This window comes from Mobula birostris, chromosome 5 (assembly GCF_030028105.1).
Source record: "Mobula birostris isolate sMobBir1 chromosome 5, sMobBir1.hap1, whole genome shotgun sequence".
NCBI classification, from domain to species: domain Eukaryota; kingdom Metazoa; phylum Chordata; class Chondrichthyes; order Myliobatiformes; family Myliobatidae; genus Mobula; species Mobula birostris.
This window is the reverse complement of record NC_092374.1, coordinates 209,097,172-209,118,508: the sequence shown is the minus strand read 5'-3', so window position 1 is coordinate 209,118,508 and position 21,337 is coordinate 209,097,172. Positions and strand designations below refer to the sequence as shown.

Here is a 21,337-nt window from a genome sequence, read left to right as displayed (position 1 = left end):
TCTTATCTATTCCTTTCATAATTTTACATGTTTCTATAAGATCTCCTCTGAATGGGAGCTCTGGCATCACAATTCTACCAATTTCAGCTCAAGTTGAGATGTACCCCAGGCTACTGTAGGGAGTGAGGGAGGAGATTGCTGAGCCTCTGGCAATGACCTTTGTATTATCAATCAGGAAGGGAGATGTACCAGAGGATTGGAAGAGATTGTTCCCTTGTTAAAGAAATGGAGTAGAGGTAACCCAGAAATTATAGACCAGTGAGTAGAGAGTACCCCAGTGGCCATCCCCTCAGTAATCGTTATCTCATTTTGGATGCGGTTGAGGGGGGTGACTTGACAGAGGACGACAATGACGATGGGGTCTCTGGCACTGAGCCTGGTTCTGTGGTGCAGAAGGGAAAGAGAAAGATGAGGAATGCGGTAGTCATAGCAGATTCCATAGTGAGGGGAACAGACAGGATGTTCTGTCAGCCTGATAGAGATACCCGCACGGTGTGTAGCCTCCCAGGTGCCAGAGTACGGGATGTCTCGGATCGGGTGCAGAGTATTCTGAAGGGAGAGAGTGACCAGTCAGAATTCTCGGTACACATTGGTACCAATGACATAGGTAGCGTTACATACCTCATGGATATCTTGTGACTGTCTTATGACCATGATGTAATTGAGTATCAGATGAGCATGAAGTAATGGTCTTGTGGAGGTCACATGATGTGATTTTCCCGCCGATGTGAAGTCACGTGATGACATGTTCACCACAGGTATATAAGGGGAGACCCCTGGGGTGACGCAGTTAGTTTTCCAGTTTAGTTTTGTGTTAGATACTCCGTTTTACTGCGTATCCGGCTAATGATGCAGTTTTGTTTCAAAGTGGAGTTCTACTTTCTATTGTAGTAGTATTGGAGAGTGAAGACCTTACCAAAGTACAGGAATTCACCAAGTCGAGGAAAGCTGATATCGTTTGGCAGTTTTGGAGAGGATCGGCCCTTATTGAATCTTCGTTCAAGAAAAAGTGACTTGCAACTGAGATATCCCCTGCTAAAGTAGGAAGGATAATGCAGTGTCTTTTCTCCAGAGGAAAAGGTCAGTTCCTTTAAACCGTTTTATTTCCGTCGTTGTGAATCCTGCGGACAAGGCAGGTTCCGGCTGTGATCAGCAGTCAGGACACATCTTCGAGGAATTCTTTACTTCAGGAAAGTCTCTCCTAATTGACTGTATAAATCTCTTGGACTTTCACATTTAACATTCTAAGAACTGTGTTTGAATTTACCACTTTAAGAACTGTTTTTGCATTTACCTTTTTAAGAACCGTTCCAGAGTTGCCGTATAGCAGTTAACTTCCGGTTAAATTAGTCGCCTAAATATTTTTCGCTATTGTTGATCAGAGGTTAATAAATGTTTGTTTGATTTTATAAAACCTGACTCAATTGATATATTCATTGTTGCCAGTCACGTGACAGTAGAAAAAGGAAGGAGGTCGTGAAGAGGGAATTCAGGGAGTTAGGTAGGAAGCTGAATGGCAGGACCTCGAGGGTAGTAATCTCGGGATTGCTGCACGTGTCACGTGCTAGCGAGTGCAAGAATAGAATGATCAGGCATATTAATGTGTGGCTGAGAGACTGGTGTAGGGGGCAGGGCTTCGGGTTCCTGGATCATTGCAGTTCTTCACCATCATACCATCATCCTGCAGAGACTAGTGGAGAAACTGTCGCTGCTTGGCCTTAGCACTGCTATGTGTCGCTGGATTCTGGATTTCTTGACAGAGGGACCACAGTCAGTCTGTGTTGGCAGGAACATCTCTGACTCCATCACACTGAGCACTGGATCCCCACAAGGCTGTGTGCTTAGCCCATTGCTGTTTACACTGCTAACACATGACTGTGCAGCCAGATTCAAGGAGAACCTGATCATTAAATTTGCAGATGATACCACGGTGGTGGGGCTCATCAGCAAAAATGATGAAACAATGTACAAGGAGGAGGTCAAACACCTAGAGAGCTGGTGCAGGAATAACAACTTGATGCTTAATGTCACCAAAACCAAGGAGATGATCATTGATTTCAGACAGTCTCAGCCTGAGCACACACCCCTCAGCATCAGCGGCTCCACAGTGGAGAGAGTGGAAAACATCAAGTTCCTTGGGGTGCAGATCTCGGACAATCTCACCTGGTCCAGGAACACCACTGGGATTGTGAAACGGGCCCAGCAGAGATTGCACTTTCTGAGGAAGCTTAAACAAGCATCACTCCCCACTAACATCTTAACTACATTCTACAGAGGCGTGGTTGAGAGTGTGCTGACCTTTTGCATCACAACCTGGTACTCCAGCTGCAGTGCTGTCGACAAAAAAGCCTTGCAGAGGGTGGTTAGGGGAGCAGAGAAGGTTATTGGGGTCTCCCTACCTTCTGTCCAAGACCTCTTTCAGAGTCGATGCCTCCAGAAGACACGGTACATCATTAAAGACCCCTCACACCCTCTCCATGAACTGTTTGTTCTTCTGCCATCAGGTAAACATTACAGGAGCATCAAAACTAAAACCACAAGGCTACTAAACAGCTTCCTCCCACAGGCAGTCAGACTGCTAAATAGCTGCTCTACCTGACTCTGCTTTGGACACTTTTAACTTGCACTGGACACTTATAGCTTGATGTTAACTGACATGTGGCTGTTGTGTTTTACTATTTATTGTTATGTTTATTATTTAGTGTTGCGTTTGTTATGTTATGATTGCACTGCTCCTGGGAAACGCTGTCTCATTCTGCCCTGCAGGGCTGATGTACAGTTAGAATGACAATAAAGTTTTTGAATCTTGAATCTTCTGGGGGAGGTATGACCTGTAAAAAAAATGACAGGTTACACCTGAACCCAAAGGGATCCAATATCCTAGCGGGCATGTTTAATAGAGCTGTTAGGGAGGGTTTAAACTAATTTGGCAGGGGGATGGGAAACAGGGTGATAGAGCTGAGCACGGGGAAAACAGAAATATATCAAAGATCACACAAAAAAACTGCTGGTGAATGCAGCAGGCCAAGCAGCCCACCTCTTCCTATAGATGTCGACTGTACCTCTTCCTATAGATGCTGCCTGGCCTGCTGCGTTCACCAGTGTTTTTTATGTGTGTTGCTTGAATTTCCAGCATCTGGAGATTTCCTTGTGTTTGTGTTTTTATATATCAAAGATAGCGAGAAACCGAGATTATAGAGAGAACAGCCAGGAGATGAGGCTTAATCACAGCCAGTGGGATGAGTTACAGAGCAATAGGGACGTGGTGCAGTTAAAACAGAAAGCAACAAATACTGGACTGAAAGTGTTATATTTGAATGCACGCAGCATAAGGAATAAAATGGACGATCTTGAAATTCAGCTACAGATTGGCAAATATGACATTGTGGCCATCTCTGAAACTTGGCTAAAGGATGTCTGCCATTGGGAGCTGAATGTCCAAGAATATATGGTGTATCGGAATGATAGGTTACTAGGCAGAGAGGGAGGTGTGGCTCTGTGTATAAGAAATAATATTAAATGATTGGAAAGTTATGACATAGGATTGGAAGGTGTAGAGTCTCTATGGGTTGAGTTGAGTTGTAAGGGTAAAAGGACCCTGATGGCAGTTGTAAACAGGTCTCCAAACAGCAGCCGGGATGTGGATTACAAATTACAGCAGGAGATTAAAAAAAAAGGCTTGTCAGAAGGGCAACGTCATGATGTTTTCACGTACCCCGTGACAGGGGTTAAGAAACCAGCAGAGATGGAAAACACTTTGGAGTCCAGTATTGCTATAAACTAATAATATTTATTAGTAACTACAGAATACAGTAATATAAATGTAGGTAAATCAAACAGGTTAGCAATGATTATATATAAAAGTAAGTGTGGAATATATATGTATGAAAACCAAGCTTCTTTAAGTCTGGGGTAAAAAGATACTGTCTTACGATGTTGAGTAAAGTTCATTTCAGTTCAATTCGTGCTATTTAGTTGAGTAATGACGGGGAGAGAGAGAGAGAGTGAGTTGAGTCCTCAGGTGAGCTGATGCCGTCGATCTTCTCCTCGTCCTCCGAAATCCTTTACACGTCACCGACTGTGACTTTAACCAGAGGGACCGGTCTTCTGTGGTGGAGCTGTCACCCCGGCAAGGGTGGACACATAGACAACTCCCCACCAGTCAACCCCTTCTTCACGCTGGAATAGCAAGTTGGATCGATCCGCCTGATCGATCCTCCAAAACCCACTTTCTCTGTGGTCACAACAATGCTCATTCAGTGTCCGGATCATGTGTCTGAGGTCTGTATCATCTGACCTCCCATTTATTTCTCTGTGCTGAGCATCACCTGTCATTCAGAGAGTCCCTCCTTCCTTTGTCCGTAAAGGAATGCACAAACAGGCAACAAGTCCTTGGAAGTAACGTTAATAATGTGCTGAAAATCATAACATTGAGTGTCCATTAAATGACACCGCCTTCGGTCACCATAACAACTTTCAAGCTGCTCGGTGCTGTCTCCAACTCCAAACTCAGTAAAAATCCAAAGTTACTTCCAATGCCTTAAAGTGACAGTCCAACCATTGATCTTGGTCTCTCTCTCCTTTCCAAACAACCCATCAATGATAAATGTCTCTCTCTTGTCTCTCGTCAATCAGTTAATAGGGGCACTCCTGGATCCCCTCACAATAATCATTGGTGATTTTAACATGAAAGTGGATTGGAAAAACCAGGTCAGTACTGGACCTCAAGAGATTGAACTTGTAGAATGTACAAGCAACACACATCAAAGTTGCTGGAGAACGCAGCAGGCCAGGCAGCATCTGTAGGAAGAGGTGCAGTCGACGTTTCAGGCCGAGACCCTTCAGTTAGTCCTGACGAAGGGTTTCGGCCTGAAACATCGACTGCACCTCTTCCTACAGATGCTGCCTGGCCTGCTGCGTTCACCAACAACTTTGATGTGCGTTGTCCGCAGATATTCGCCGGTTTGCTACATGCGCATGCGCAGAGGGTCTGAGTTAGTCCCAACTACTGCGCATGCGCAGAGGTCCGAGGTATTCCCAACTACCGCGCATGCGCAGAGGTCTGAGGTAGTCACAACTATTGCGCATGCGGTCAGTAGATGAGAGGCTCACAAGGTCCGGTCGCAGGTAAGAGGGGTCTCCGGGCGGGATATTAATCACCGGCGTCTGAAACGCGATTGACGGGCTATTACTGTGAGCTCTGGCCGCACTGGTCCTGCACTCCAGGACAAGCCCGGTCCGTTCCCTCTCCCTCAGCCCCACGATCCGTACCCGGGCCCCGCGGATCTTTCGGCTGATGAGGGCTGGAGCCGCCGCCATTTCTGTGGCGCATGCGCATCGCGTGATTTTTCGGTGGCTGAGACAGGTTTCTCGTTTGTGGCGCCTTCTGGGTAAAGAGGCAGCCATGGGTGACACTACCAGAGTTGTCCCCGTACAGTCGGAGGAAATGGGAGTGAGTGTATCTCCCAAATGCTGCCGAGTTCCAGCTATATAAATCCAAGGATTAGTAACTCGGAACAAAAATATATTTCCCAGTTAATCTCGGATGAAGAGTCCACCTTCAAGTCTGTAAAAATGTCCGTTAGTGCTGTATGGCAAAAATAAATTCTTCTGTTAGCTTTAGTTCTCTCTCGATAAATAACGATATTAAACAGCTTTGTCCTCAATCACAAGTGAGTTATGGCTTTCACATCACAAATGTGCCAAACTCCAATGAGAACAACTACCACCCTCCCTTTCATGTCATTGCCGTCGCCATCAATGGGTTCATCACTGCAAATCAGCTGGGCAGGGGCGGGGGGATGGGGGGAGCCGATCTGAGTAACTTAGAGATCTCCAGGATTGCCCCTTGTGGTGGTGTGGAACATGACCAAAGGAGAGGACAAATTGAGCTGTCACAGTTTGATTGAAGGCAGAAATAGCCCATTCTCATGCAGACAGGAATACAGTCAGAGAATTTGATAGTCACTCAGGATGCCTGATCCTTGCCTTGTTAGAAGATGAGGAGTTCAAATAGAAACATAGAAATCTACTGTACATAACACACTCTTCAGCCCAGAATGTGCCGACTGTGCAACCTAATTGAGAAAATTTCCCTACCACATAGCCTTCTATTTTTCCTAGCAGCTTGTACCTATCTGAGAGTCTCTTAAAATACCCTATTGTATCCACCTCTCCCACCTTCGCGGTGTATTCAACACACCCACCACTCTCTGTGTGTAAAACTTGCCTCTGACATCCCCCTTGTACCTACTTCCAAACACCTTAAAACTGTGCCCCCTCATGTGAGCCATTTCAGTCTTGGGAAAAAGCCTCTGGCCCTCATCATCTTATTCACCTCTATCAGGTCACCTCTCATCTTCTGTTGCTCCAAAGTTCACTCAACCGATTCTCATAAGGCATGTTCTCCAATCCAAGCAACATCCTTGTAAATCTTCTCTGCACTCTTTCTATATTATCCTCATGCTTCCTGTAGTGAGGTGACCAGAATTGAATTAAACACCAAAAGTGGGGTCTAACTAAGGCCTTATATATTGGTAACATTACCTCATGGCTTTTGATCTCAGTCCCATGGCTGATGAAGGATTTCTTAATAACATTGTTAACCTGAACAGCACCTTTGAGTGTACTATTGACATGGACTCCAAGATCTCGCTGATCCTCCACACTGCCACGAATCCGAACATTAATATTGTTTTTTGGCTTCAAATTGGACCATACAAAATGAACCACTCGGTTGAACTCCACCAGCCACCTCTCAGCCCAGATTTGCATCCTATCAATGTGGCGCAGTAACCTCTGACAACCATCCTGACTATCCACAACACCTCAACTTTTGTGTCATCAGCAAACTTACTACCCCACCCTTTTACTTTCTCATGAAGGTCATTTGTAAAAATTAGAAAGAAGAGAGGTCCCAGAACAGATCCCTGTGGAGCACTATTGGTCACTGTCCTCCATGAAGAATGTGAACCATCTACAACCAAACTTTGCCTCCTGTGGACAAGCCAATTCTGGATCCACAAAGCAAGGTCTCCCTGGATCCTTGTCTTGTTACTTTCTGAATGGGCCTCACATGAGGAACATTGTCAAAAGTCTTACTGAAAGCCATGTACACTACACCCAATGCTGTACTTTCATCAGCGTGCTTTGTTACATCGTCAAAGAATTCAATCGGTTGTAAAGCATGACCTGCCCTTGACAAAGCCATGCTAACTACCGCTAATCAAATTATATCTCTGCAAATGTTCATAAGTCCTGCCTGCCAGGATCTTCTCCAACAACTTGCCCACCACTGAAGTAAGGTTCACTGGTCTATACTTTCCTAGGTTACCTCTACACCCTTTCTTGAACAAGAGAACAATGTCTTCCAGTCCTCTGGTTCTTCTCCTGTCCTGATTGATAATACAAAGGTCATTGCCAGAGGCTCAGCAATCTCCTCCCTCACTCCCCACAGGAGCCTGGGGTACATCACAACTTGAGTTGAACAGGGTAACATTGTGATGCCAGAGATTACACTGAAAGGAGATCTGGTATAAACATGTAAAATTATGAAAGGAAGAGATAAGATAGAGGCAGGAAAGTTGTTTTCACTGGTAGGTGAGACTAGAACTAGAGGACATTGCCTCAAGATTTGGGGAAATTGGGATGGAGATGTGGAGGAACTGCTTTTCCCAGAGGGGGGTGAATCTGTGGATTTCTCTGCCCAATGAAGGAGTGGAGGCTACCTCAGTAAATATATTTAAGACAAGGTTGGATAGATTTTGGCATAGTAGCGTAATTAAGGGTTATGGGGAAAAGGCAGGTAGGTGGAGATGAGTCCATGGCCAGATCAGCCATGATCTTATTCAATGGTGGAGCAGGCTCGACGGGCCAGATGGCCGACTCCTGCTCCTATTTCTTATGATCTTATGTTCTCACCACAGACTAAAATCTCTCCTGAAATGTTGTCCTTCACCCATTGATGTCTTTTGCAAATATTTTTACAGGTTCGAAATGGCAGAACACTTGTGTATGGGAATCTCAAACACAACAACACATCAGTTTTGCTGTCTCTGTCTGGATATTTAAGGAGTGACCAAATATTTTCTTTGCAACACCAACACATCTGTTGTCGATCCTTGGAGATGAAGAATTATCTCATCCCAGCTGGTGATGTATTCTGTCTCTGAAATGAAGTTTTCTGTTTTTACTCTGTGAAATCCACTGGAACCGGGAGCTGAGAAAACACCAGCATTTGTTCACTGGAGATCAGTTCTTCAACTGCATTGATTGTACAAGGGATTCAAACGTCTGACTTTCTGAATTGCCAGAGAATTGATCGTAGTGAGATATCATTCTCCTTCTCTCAGTGTGGGAAGAAATTCACTCACAGGCTACCACAGACACACCAGTGAATTCACAGTGGGGAGAGGCCATTCACCCGCTCTGTGTGAGGGAGGGGAACCACTCAATCATCCAGTCTGTTCACACCAGCAAGTTCACACCATAGTGAGATGCTCCACCTGTTCTGGAAGCGGGAAGCCATTCTATTATAGATGGTAAAGGTATATCAGAAAATTCACCAGTGAGGGGACATTGACCTGCTCGGACGGTGGGAAGGCATTTACACACTCAACCACACCACAGTGACACCAGCGAGTTCACACCGGGGAGAAGCCATTCACCTGCTCTGAATGTGGGAAAGGATTCACTCAATCATCTCAACTGAATGAACATCAGCGAGTTCACACTGGAAGATGCTATTTATCTGCTCAGACTGTGGGAAGGGATTCACTCACTTTTCAACACTACAGAGACATCAGCAAGTTCACACTGGGGAGAGGCCCTTCACCTGCTCAGACTGTGGGAAGGGATTCACTCAGTCAGCTCAACTGAAGAAACATCATTTTGCTCATAATGGGGCAAAACCATTCACCTGCTCAGATTGTGATAAGGAATTCACACGGTCATATAACTTGAAAGTTCATCAGCGAATTCACACTGGCGAGAAGCCATACACCTGCTCAGACTGTGGGAAGGAATTCACGCGGTCATCTGACTTAAAAATACATCAGCGAGTTCACACGGGCGAGAAACCATTCACCTGCTCAGATTGTGGGAAGGAATTTGCACGGTCATCGGACTTGAAAGTGCATCGGCGACTTCACACTGGGGAGAAGCTATTTAGCTGCTCTGAGTGTGGGAAGAGATTCACTCGATTATCTCACCTAGTCACACACCAGTTCGTTCACACTGGGGCGAAACCATTCACTTGCTCAGTCTGTGGGAAGGAATTCATTCGGTTATATGACTTGAAAGTGCATCAGCGAGTTCACACCGGGGAGAGGCCATTCACCTGTTCTGAATGTGGGAAGAGATTCACTCGGTCTTCTCAACAGAAGGAACATCAGCGAATTCACACTGGAGAAAAACCTTTCAAATGCTCAGACTGTGGGAAGGAATTCAGTCGGTCATCTTTACTGAACAAACATCAGCGAGTTCACACTGGGGAGAGGCCTTTCAAATGCTCAGACTGTGGGAAGGAATTCAGTCAGTCAACTCAACTGAACAAACATCAGCGGGTTCACGCTGGGGAGAAGCCTTTCACTGGGCATCCCTGTAATCCCTCCACCATCCACCCGGAAACATTCAGGTGACAGGTGACCCAAGAAAGACAGGTGACAGGGCTCACAAAATCACATTCACACTAGCTTTTTTTTATAACCTCCTGATTTGCACAGTTATCTTGACTAAACAGCTTCCTACCTTCCTATCTTTACGTTCCCCCCCCCGCCCAAAATCTCCCTCCTGGAACATATCCTTGCCAGCGAGGGAAGTGCTACGCGTTCCCATTTAGTTCCCCCCTCAGCCCCTTCTGGATCACGAACTGTCCTTCCAGGTGAGGCAACACTTCACCTGTGAGTCTTGTCAAGTTGCCCTACTCTGTCTGCTGCTCCCAGTGCGGGCCCCTCGACATCAGCAGACCAGGAGCCCACTTTGTCAAGTACATTAGCTCTGTCCGCAACAAGCGGAATTGCCCAGTCACAAACAAGCGAAAATTTGCAGATGCTGGAAATCCAAGCAACACACACAAAATCTTTCCAATGATTTCAAGTTCCCTGCCACGATCATCTTATTTTCACAATGCAAAGCCCATCAGGAAAGCCACAGAGCTCTCCGTTTCCACCTGGACCAGATCCGACGAGTTCCCTCCACCACCACTCTCCTGCTCTTTGTTTCGGTTTTCTTCTTTGTTTGAGCTGAGCTCCACTGTCACTTCTCTCTGTCATCTTGCAGTAAACTGGTGTTGGTCACGTGTGTGAACGATTTGGAGGAGAATGTAGGTCGGACAATTAGTGAGGTTGTGCATGACACCAGAACTGGTGTGTGGTGAAAGTGAGGGTTGTCAGTGGGATGGAGACCAGCTGGGAAAGTGGGCTGAGGAACGACAGGTGGAACTTAACTGGGAGAAGCAAAATGTGATTGATTTCGGGAAGTTAAACCAGAGCAGGGCATACAGAGTGAATGGCACCATACCAGCACGGTATTTCTGATATTGATATTTTTAAAGATAGACTCAATCAAAGTGATTTCGGGGATCTAGTCAAAAGAAGCAGAAGGGAAGTGGTGGACACGGATGGAAGGGTGGCACACATGAATAGGGTGGTGAAGAAGGTGTGGACGGGTTCCTGTGCCGTGTAAATCTGTGATTCTCCGTGGAAATGGTCTTGTCATTGTCCAGTTGTAAGCCGGTGAACTTACTTGATCTTTCTTCTCTTAGAGGGACAAGAGTGCTGGAAACCATGCCGTCTGGGTGAGTGCAGGGAAACGCAGCATTTCACTGTACGAGCCAGCGATGAAGCTGTGAGTGACCAGTGCACAGTACAAGCACGAGACAGCAGATGATATTGTAAAGGTCAAATAGCTACAACAAATAATCGACACTACTAAGGAAGTCCATCGAATCGCAGACCATAATGTGGAAGAGAAAACAGCAGAATGAAGCTGATTCTGACGTGCGAACAAAACCCTGATAGTTGGAAAGAGGACAGAAGGTTACGATCTCAGTACATCAAGCTGTTTCATTTCCGAGATGTGCAGGGACATATCAGGTCAGGGACAGAGCCAGTCCATCAGTCTATTAAATCCAGACAGCTCTAGAGAGTTCAGGTTGGCACCATATGAACCAACTTGTAGATAGTGAATGTTCTTTGGAAGCTGAGGTCCATAAGTCACATTGTCAATGGGATGCTCTGGATGGAAATGATGATACTCTCAGATTTATCTTTCAGCCAATTGACGATGGTGATGGTGAAGGAGCAGTTGACCCCTCAGTGAGTTGGGCAAACACTTTCACTTTGCACCCAGAGCTGAAGGGTAGTTCACTTCATAGTCAGCATCCACAAGGGTGGGTTAAGGCAAGGCGATCTTTTCCCTCCTCTCAGCCAAGGCAGAGATAATGGAGGAGAGAATCAGATACGTTCGTCACCAAATGTTCTGGGAATGAAGCGGGGGATAGAGAAGTTGAATTTCAAGGAGGTATCAGGTAATCAGATAAGTACAGAAATTGCTCTTGATGGTTTATTCACAGATATTCAGAAATGGTTGATGTTGGAATACGACTGATAAGTGTCCACGTAATGGTCGAATGCTCAATTGAAGGTTACATGTTCTCCAATAAAGTGTATTATTTCCCAGTTGTATATTCGTTATTCATGTGGACTGATGGAAGTGTAGTGGTAGCTAAGTGTCATTCCTCTGTCACTCAGTTAGCCACTTCCACATGGGAGGAGTTCACACACTGTACGAGCAGGGTTGTCAATAAAGATCTGTTGAGTATCCTGCATGCGGATGTCCTGGTGTGCTCTGCACTATCCCTCAATAACGTAAACAACATGGAGTCAGAAGTGGTTCATCAATGCAAAATCATCTGACCTCCAGTGAACAAATGCTGCTGCGTTCTCAGCAGCCCAGTTCCAGTAGATTTCACTGAATTACAACAGAAAATTTATTTCAGACAAAACTTGTTTTGACAGTATTCTGGGAGGTGTATCATCGTGCAGATTGTTATATCAAATATAAGCGCAGAGCATTTTCTAAACACCTGAGCTGCAAAGACACTCGGGAGTCCTTGTGCTGGACTCTCTGAAGTTTAATTTGCAGGCTGAGTCGTTGGTGAGGAAGGCACATACTATGTATGCATTCATTTCAAGAAGACCAAAATACACACGCAAGGATGTATTGTTAAATCTTTATAATGCACAGGCGAGGCGTCACTTGGAGTATTGGGTGATAGGCAAATTGCAGTGGGTCCAGGTGCTTGCTGAAGCGGGAGTTGATCTCAGCCATAATCCAACTCTCAAAGCACTTCGTCACCTAAGATGAGAGTGCTAGTGAACGATAGTCATTAAGGGAGCTCACCCAGCTCTTCCTGGGCACTGGTATAATTGTAGCCCTTTGGAAGTCGGTGGGAAGTTCCGACCATAGCAATGAGATTGAAAATGTCTTTTAATACCCCCACTAATTGGTTAGCTCTGGTTTCAGAGCATTACCTTGGTAGGAAATAATGGCCTACAAACCCTGCCAGAATTGACATTCATTCGATGTTGCCTGCAACCTCGCTTGGAATTATTTCTTAGATCTTGAAATAGCCCTCTGCAAGTCATGCCTCGTTTACTTGTACAGACCTGGGTGGCCAGACTTAAATGCCACAGATCTAACGCCTGGCAGACTACGACTGGTCATCCACAGCTTTTGATCTGGGGTATGTATAGTAAGTTCTGGTTGGCAGACACACATCTACACAGGTTTTAATGAAGTCGGTGTCAGGCGTACTCATTCACACTCGAATATGAATGTCTGAATGCACCGAATCAAAGCTGTTCCTGTGCTCACTTGTTCATATCTCCTTGGTCCTCACTGCTGCTGCTGCGGTATTCAGTGTCTGCCGATACTCCGGGAGAAGACTTACAGCCAGGTGTTCAGACATTCCAAACTGTGGGCATGGGATAGCATGGTAAGTGATCGATGGTGGTGTGAGAGTGGCCCAGGGTGTTAGCTCCACTGGTATGACAAGTGATCTGTTGGTAATAATTATTTCGAGACTTTCTCAAGCTGGCCTGGTTCAAATATCCCCCAGAATGACGGGAGTAGCACCAGGGTGAACTATTCACGCCTGTTGATCACATCGCAGAGTTCATCTGGAGCCTGGGGTGGAATGTACACCTCCAACAAAATGATCGCTGAGATCCCCCACAGCAGGTAAAATGGCCGGCACTTCACCACGTGGTGTTCCAGGAATAATCTGGAGTACTGTGCGCGGTTTTGGTTACCTACCTGCAGGAAAGATATAAATAAGGTTGGGAGAGCAGAGAGAAATTTGACACGTATGTTGCCGGGTCTAGAGGAGCTGAGGTATCAGGAAGCATTGAAGGGGTTAGGACTTTATTCAATAGAACATGGAGGATTGAGAGGACATTTGATGGTGGTAGAAAAAACTATCAGTGGAAACAACGGGAATTCTGCAGATGCTGGAAATTCAAGCAACACACATCAAAGTTGCTGGTGAACACAGCAGGCCAGGCAGCATCTCTAGGAAGAGGTACAGTCGACGTTTCTGTCCTGACGAAGGGTCTCGGCCTGAAACGTCGACTGTACCTCTTCCTAGAAAAACTATCAGTGGTTTAGATAGGGTAAATGCAAGCAGGCCTTTTCAACTGCGATTACGTGGGACTAAAACATGAGGTCAATAGATAATAGACAATAGGTGCAGGAGTAGGCCATTCGGCCCTTCGAGCCAGCACCGCCATTCACTGTGATCATGGCTGATCATCCACAATCAGTATCCAGTTCCTGCCTTATCCCCATAACCTTTGATTCCGCTATCTTTAAGAGCTCTATCCATCTCTTTCTTGAAAGCATCCAGAGACTTGGCCTCCACAGTCTTCTGGGGCAGAGCATTCCATATATCCACCACTCTCTGGGTGAAAAAGTTTTCCCCCAACTCCGTTCTAAATGGCCTATTCCTTATTCTTAAACTGTGACCTCTGGTTCTGGACTCACCCATCAGCGGGAACATGTTTCCTGCCTCCAGCATGTCCAATCCCTTAATAATCTTATATGTTTCAATAAGATCCCCTCTCAGCCTTCTAAATTCCAGAGTATACAAGCCCAGTCGCTCCAATCTTTCGACATATGACAGTCCCGCCATCCCGGGATTTAACCTTGTGAACCTATGCTGCACTCCCTCTATAGCAAGAATGTCCTTCCTCAAATTTGGAGACCAAAACTGAACACAGTACTCCAGGTGTGGTCTCACCAGGGCCCTGTACAGCTGCAGAAGGACCTCTTTGCTCCTATACTCAATTACCCTTGTTATGAAGGCCAGCATGCCATTAGCTTTCTTCACTGCCTGCTGTACTTGCATGCTTGTTTTCAGTGACTGATGTACAAGAACACCTAGATGTCGTTGTGCTTCCCCTTTTCCTAACTTGACTCCATTTAGATAATAATCTGCCTTCCTGTTCTTACCACCAAAGTGGATAACCTCACATTTATCCACATTAAACTGCATCTGCCCACTCACCCAGCCCGTCCAAGTCACCCTGCATTCTCATAACATCCTCCTCACATTTCACAGTGCCACCCAGCTTTGTGTCATTGGCAAATTTGCTAATGTTACTTTTAATTCCCTTATCTAAATCATTAATATATATTGTAAACAGCTGCGGTCCCAGTCCCGAACCCTGCGGTACCCCACTGGTCACCGCCTGCCATTCCAAAAGGGACCCGTTAATCACTACTCTTTGTTTTCTGTCAGCCAGCCAATTTTCAGTCCATGTCAGTACTCTGCCCCCAATACCATGTGCCCTAATTTTGCCCACTAATCTCCTATGTGGGACTTTATCAAAGGCTTTCTGAAAGTCCAGGTACACTACATCCACTGGCTCTCCCTTGTCCATTTTCATAGCTACATCCTCAAAAAATTCCAGAAGATTAGTCAAGCACGATTTCCCCTTTGTAAATCCATGCTGATTCAGACTGATCCTGTTACTGCTATCCAGATGTGTTGTAATTTCATCTTTTATAATTGACTTCAGCATCTTTCCCACCACCAACGTCAGGCTGACCGGTCTATAATTCCCTGTTTTCTCTCTTCCTCCCTTCTTGAAGACAGGGACAACATTAGCCACCCTCCAATCCACAGGAACTGATCCTGAATCTATAGAACATTGGAAAATGATTACCAATGCGTCCACAATTTCTAAAGCCACCTCCTTAAGTACCCTGGGATGCAGACCATCAGATCCCAGGGACTTATCAGCCTTCAGACCCAACAACCCATCCAACACCATTTCCTGCCTAATATAAATTTCCTTCAGTTCATCCATTACCGTAGGTCCTTTGGCCACTATTACATCTGGGAGATTGTTTGTGGGAGGTCGTGGGTTATGGGTGAAAGACAAAAACTTTCAGAGGAATGTGGGCTGGGGGCGGGGACCTTCTTCACTCAGAGGACCGTGAGAGTCTGGAAAGAGCTGCCAGCAGCTATGGTGCAAATGAGCTCCATTTCAATGATTAAACAAAGTTTGGACAGGTAGAGGGGACTACGGTCCGGAGCACATTGATGAGATTAGGCAGTTTATATAGTTTTGACTTGGATTAGTTTGGGCAGAAGGGCCAGTTTTTGTGCTTTACTTTTCAAAGGCTCTGTGATTTCAATTGGATCTTCAAGGATACATCCCATTAGAACAGCTTTTTTAATCCCTTATATTTTTTTTTTCTTTTCACTAAATGTTTTCCACAATCTCTCCCCCAGGGTCCCTAACTAGAAGATGAGGATGCCATCGTCTACCTGCTGAACCGAGTCTACACCACCTGGACAAGCCAACGAGCACTGTGAGGGTGATGTTTTTTGACTTCTCCAGTGCGTTCAACACCATCTGCCCTGCTCTGCTGGGGGAGAAGCTGACAGCGATGCAGGTGGATACTTCCCTGGTGTCATGGATTCTTGATTACCTGACTGGCAGACCACAGTATGTGTGCTTGCAACACTGTGTGTCCAACAGAGTGATCAGCAGCACTGGGGCTCCACAGGGGACTGTCTTGTCTCCCTTTCTCTTCACCATTTACACCTCGACTGCACAGAGTCTTGTCATCTTCAGAAGTTTTCTGATGACTCTGCCATAGTCGGATGCATCAGCAAGGGAGATGAGGCTGAGTACAGGGCTACGGTAGGAAACTTTGTCACATGGTGTGAGCTGTATCTGTCGGCGACTGGGGTAACCAGTCATATTCTGGTACGGATGGGCAGAGCCTGCTGGTGTCAGACAAGGAATCCTCTATTCTGGGAGATCTCGGTGCCAGTCTGTACTGGGGTTTACCATGCGGTGTTGCCTGGAACATTAGTGACTGGGTCCCCTCCAGAGCCACTACAGTAACTGTCAGCTGGTCCACCCGGGGGAAAACCCATTGGTCAGATCAAACAACTTCAGACAGAACTGCTCCGGAAGACAAACACCCACCGGCACATAGAAATGGTAACTTTTAAAATCAGAAATAAATCAATGTTAAAAACAAATAGAGGTTGAATGTTGATCCCTCTGATCTCAGGAGGGAAGGGATGGAAAGGGTCCTGAGGTGAGAGAGGTGGTTACACTCCGTCTCCACGACTCAGTCGACCCATGAAGGGGAACGGGAACATCTATTGTGTCAACACCGAACAACACCGAGAGGTGGATGAAACACAGAGGGACTGATCTCGGGGGGGGGGGGGTTCGCTTACACTGAAAGGTGGATGGGACACGGAGGGACTGACCTCAGGGGGGGGGTTCGATTACACCGAGAGGTGGATGGGACACGGAGGGACTGACCTCAGGGGGGGTTCGCTTACACTGAAAGGTGGATGGGACACGGAGGGACTGACCTCAGGAGCGGTTCGATTACACCGAGAGGTGGATGAAACACGGAGGGACTGACCTCGGGGGGGGGGGGTTCGCTTGCACTGAAAGGTGGATAGGACACGGACGGACTGACCTCCGGGGGGGGGGGGTTCGCTTACACTGAGAGGTGAATGGGACACGGAGGGATTGACCTCAGCAGGTGTTCGATTACACCGGGAGGTGGAGGGGACACGGACGGACTGACCTCAGGAGGGTCAGTTCGATGGCAGCTGGGATCGACTGTCTTGGGCCGGAGTTCCGGACTGGTCTCTCATGGCTTCATCACTGGTCATATAGTGAAGGCCCGCGATTGTCGGCGCTCATCCGGATTGTCGGCGTTTCCGGCAGTCTTGTCCCCCTGAAATTCATCGGCCTACAACTGCGCAATGATGTGTGTAATGATTTGGAGGAGAATGTAGGTCGGACAATCAGTGAAGTTGTCGATGTCACCAAAACTCGTGTGTGGTGAAAGTGCGGGTTGTCTAAGATGGAGACCAGCTGGGAAAGTGTGCAAAGGAATTGAAGGTGGAGTTTCACTGTCACTCAAGAACAGTTCCTCAGGAGGTGAAAGACTACCGTTGTTCAGATGAAGGTGCAGCTTTCCTTGGGTCTCACTGGTGTTTTGGTTCAGTTAATCAGGTTGGAGGATACCGCGACAGATTATAAAACGTTGTTCCTGCATCCTGAGCGTGACCTCATCACTGCGGGCAACACATCGTCCAGCACGTTCGCACCATCCGCCGCAAGCAGAATTTCCCAGTCGGCAAGCATTTTAATACTGATTCCCATTCCCGTTCTGTCATGTCGATCTGTAGCTTCCTCTTGTGCCGCGATGAGACCACTGTCAGGTTGGAACCTTATATTCGGTCTGAGTACCCTCCAGCCTGATGTTATGAATATCGCTCTCTCCTTCCGATAAACAAGTCCCCCCCCACCCCGCCTTCCTCCATTCCCCACTCTGACTTTTACTTCTGTCCTGTCTATTACATCCCCCGGGTCCCCTTCTCCTTCCCTCTGTACTCTGGTTCACTCTCCTCTCCTATGAGATGTTTCTTCTCCAACACTTGACCTTTCCCACCCACCTGGCTTCACCTGTCACATTCCAGCTAGCCTCTCTCCCCTCCCCGTTTTTTTTAAAATTTTGGCATTGTCCCCCATCCTGCTCAGCGCAAAACGCCGACTGTTTATTCTTTTCCATAGATGCTGCCAGAGCTGCTGAGTTCCTCCAGCGTTTTGTGTGAGTTGCTTTGGATTTCCAGTATCTGCAGACTTTCGCATGTTTGTTCCGGAATTCGCCGGCCGTGATCAGGCAATTAAATGCGCATGCGTGAAGGTCAGAGACGGTGCCTGAAAAACCGCGCATGCGCTTAATGGTCAAAAGGTTGGGGGAGATCTGCGGCAGACTCCAGGCGGAGATCGTACCGGCACCGGTGAACCGCAACTGAGGGATACTTACTGTGAGCTCCGGCCACACCGTGGCCCCGCACCTCTGGACTTCCCCCTCTCTCGGCCCCACAATCTGCTCCGGGCCCGGGAAGCTTTCTGCCGACGATACCGCCATTCCTATGGCGCTTGCGTATTTCTGGGACTGTAGAGGCTCTCGTTTGTGAGGGCTTCTGGGTAAAGAGTAAGCCATAGGTGACACTACCTGCCTGTGGGCTTGTTTCGAAGGGCAGGTGTAGGGGATGGGTTCTGCAAACATTGCTGAGGTATACCTATCTAATCATAATAAAATTTGAATTCTTACATCCAAAGGAGTAAACGTCATTATTTGTGTCTCCATCGCGATGTACAGGGATTGAGTGGGAACCGGAATCACATCGGTAAGGCTGTGGTCCAGGCCATTCTGTCCCACCGTCCCATGCTGGATGCTGGAGCTTAGCCAGTCCTCCTGCTGAGCCACTCAACATCGTTCAGCACCGGCTCTCTGAACCCACCCTACCACATGCCCTGGGCCTGACCTTTGGGAGGCCAGGGGGCAATGTGACTGTCATGGTGAAATAAAAAGAGAAACTGGCGGGAAGAAAGGCAGCAGGGATGAGGCCTTCAATCCGGGAGAGACCGGGGATGAGACATTCAGTCCGGGAGAGACCGGGGATGGGACATTCAGTCCGGGAGAGACTGGAGATGAGACATTCAATCCGGGAGAGACCGGGGATGAGACATTCCGTCCGGGAGAGACCGGGGATGGGACGTTCAATCCGGGAGAGACCGGGGATGAGGCCTTCAATCCGGGAGAGACCGGGAACGGGACGTTCCGTCCGGGAGAGACCGAGGACGGGACATTCAATCCGGGAGAGACTGGGGATGGGACATTCCGTCCGGGAGAGACTGGGGATGGGACATTCCGTCCGGGAGAGACTGAGCATGAGACATTCAGTCCGAGAGAGACTGGAGATGAGACATTCAATCCGGGAGAGACCGGGGATGGGACATTCCGTCTGGGAGAGACTGGGGATGAGACATTCAGTCCGGGAGAGACTGGAGATGAGACATTCAATCCGGGAGAGACCGGGGACGGGACGTTCAGTCCGGGAGAGACTGGGGATGGGACATTCCGTACGGGAGAGACCGGGGATGAGGCCTTCAATCCGGGAGGGACCGGGGATGAGACATTCCGTCCGGGAGGGACCGGGGATGAGACGTTCCGTCCGGGAGAGACCGGGGATGAGACGTTCCGTCCGGGAGAGACCGGGGATGAGACATTCAGTCCGGGAGGGACTGGGGATGGGACATTCAATACAGGAGAGACTGGGGATGGGACCTTCAGTCCGGGAGGGACCGGGGATGGGACATTCAGTCCGGGAGAGACCGGGGATGAGACATTCAGTCCGGGAGAGACTGGAGATGAGACATTCAGTCCGGGAGAGACTGGGGATGAGACATTCAGTCCGGGAGAGACTGGGGATGGGACATTCAGTCCGGGAGGGACCGGGGATGAGACATTCAGTCCGGGAGAGACTGGGGATGGGACATTCCGTCCGGGAGAGACTGGGGATGGGACATTCCGTCCGGGAGTGACTGGGGATGGGACATTCCGTCCGGGAGAGACTGGGGATGGGACGTTTAGTCCGGGAGAGACCGGGGACGGGACGTTTAGTCCGGGAAAGACCGGGGATGAAGCCCTCAGTTCGGGAGAGACTTGGGATGGGACCTTCAGTCCGGGAGAGACTGGAGATGAGACATTCAGTCCGGGAGAGACTGGGAATGAGACCTTCGGTCCTGGAGAGACCAGGGATGAGACCTTCAGTCAGGGAGAGACTGGGCATGAGACAATCAATGGGTCAGTTGTTTGTTCTCACTCCCAGTCTCTGCTGTACTAAAGGAATCATCCCCTGTCTCTATCAGACTGAATTCTCAACCCAATCTTTGTCAGTCTGCAGTGATTCACTCGGTCATCTGATCTGCTGCCTCTTCAGCAAGTTCACACTGGGCAGACACCATTCACCTGCTCCGGCAGTTGTCATCCAGCATACAGACACCAGTGAGTTTACACCGGAGAGAAGCTGTTCACCTGTTCCACTTGTGAGAAGAGATTCACTCTATCATCTCACCAGTATCGATATACCAGTCAGTTCACTGGGGAGAGACCTTTCACCTGCTCAGACTGTGGGACGGGATTAACGCAGTCATTCACCCTTGTGAGCCACTACCGAGCTCACACTGGCACCGTAGAAAGTATTCTTCTAGGGTGCATCACAACCTGATATGGAAGTTGTCCTGTCCAAGACCGGAAGAAGCTGCAGAAGATCGTGAACACGGTGCAGCACATCACACAAACCAATCTTCCGTCCTTGGACTCAATTTACACCGCACGCTGTCGGAGCTGTGCTGCCAGGATAATCAAGGACATGACCCAACCAGCCAACACACTTTTCATCCCTCTTCCCTCCGGGAGAAGGCTCAGGAGCTTGAAGACTCATACGGCCAGATTTGGGAACAGCTTCTTTCCAACTGTGATAAGACTGCTGAACGGATCCTGACCCAGATCTGGGCCGTACCCTCCAAATATCCAGACCTGCCTCTCGTTTTTTTTGCACTATAATTTAAATTTTTAATATTTACTAATTTTTACTATTTTTAATATTTAATATTTGTAATCCAGGGGGCGGGAAGCACAGAATCAAATATCACTGTGATGACTGTACGTTCTAGTATCAATTGTTTGGTGAAAATAAAGTATAAAGTAAAGTAAACAAGTTGAAAGAAGTTGCTGAGTTTGATGAACAGCAGCGATATTTGCCGAGTTTGGCACCAACAGTCAGTTTTGAACTTGCCTCTCGATTCAGCAACTGTGATGGACAATTATCCAGCATGCAGCTGATTGAAAATGTGTGAACTCGGTTGTGCATGACAAGGTTGGCTGACCGAGTGAATCTCTCCCACATTCAGATCAGGTGAACAGCCTTTGCCCA

General features: G+C 47.6%; 1 protein-coding gene across 2 annotated transcripts; it reads left to right on the top strand.

Moving 5' to 3' along the window:
• The first annotated feature begins 5,077 nt into the window (after nt 1–5,077).
• On the top strand, nt 5,078–11,858 carry LOC140198342 (uncharacterized). 2 transcript variants are annotated; one of them, XM_072259442.1, is made up of 3 exons: nt 5,078–5,127; nt 7,989–9,659; nt 10,763–11,858. In XM_072259442.1, the coding sequence occupies exon 2, from the start codon at nt 8,739–8,741 to the stop codon at nt 9,636–9,638; it is 900 nt and encodes a 299-aa protein (XP_072115543.1). In that variant the 5' UTR covers nt 5,078–5,127; nt 7,989–8,738; the 3' UTR covers nt 9,639–9,659; nt 10,763–11,858. The 2 variants fall into 2 exon arrangements, with proteins under 2 accessions (XP_072115543.1, XP_072115542.1); XM_072259441.1 differs by having other exon boundaries at nt 7,989–9,634; nt 10,763–11,857.
• Nucleotides 11,859–21,337: the final 9,479 nt, after the last annotated feature.

Excerpts from the sequence above, each read along its gene's own strand:
- LOC140198342 (XM_072259441.1), top strand. The coding sequence starts at position 8,739 with ATGCTATTTATCTGCTCAGACTGTGGGAAGGGATTCACTCACTTTTCA. Across the intron at positions 9,635-10,762 it reads ATCCACCCGGAAACATTCAG|AGGGACAAGAGTGCTGGAAA; the intron begins GTGACAGGTGAC and ends TTCTTCTCTTAG.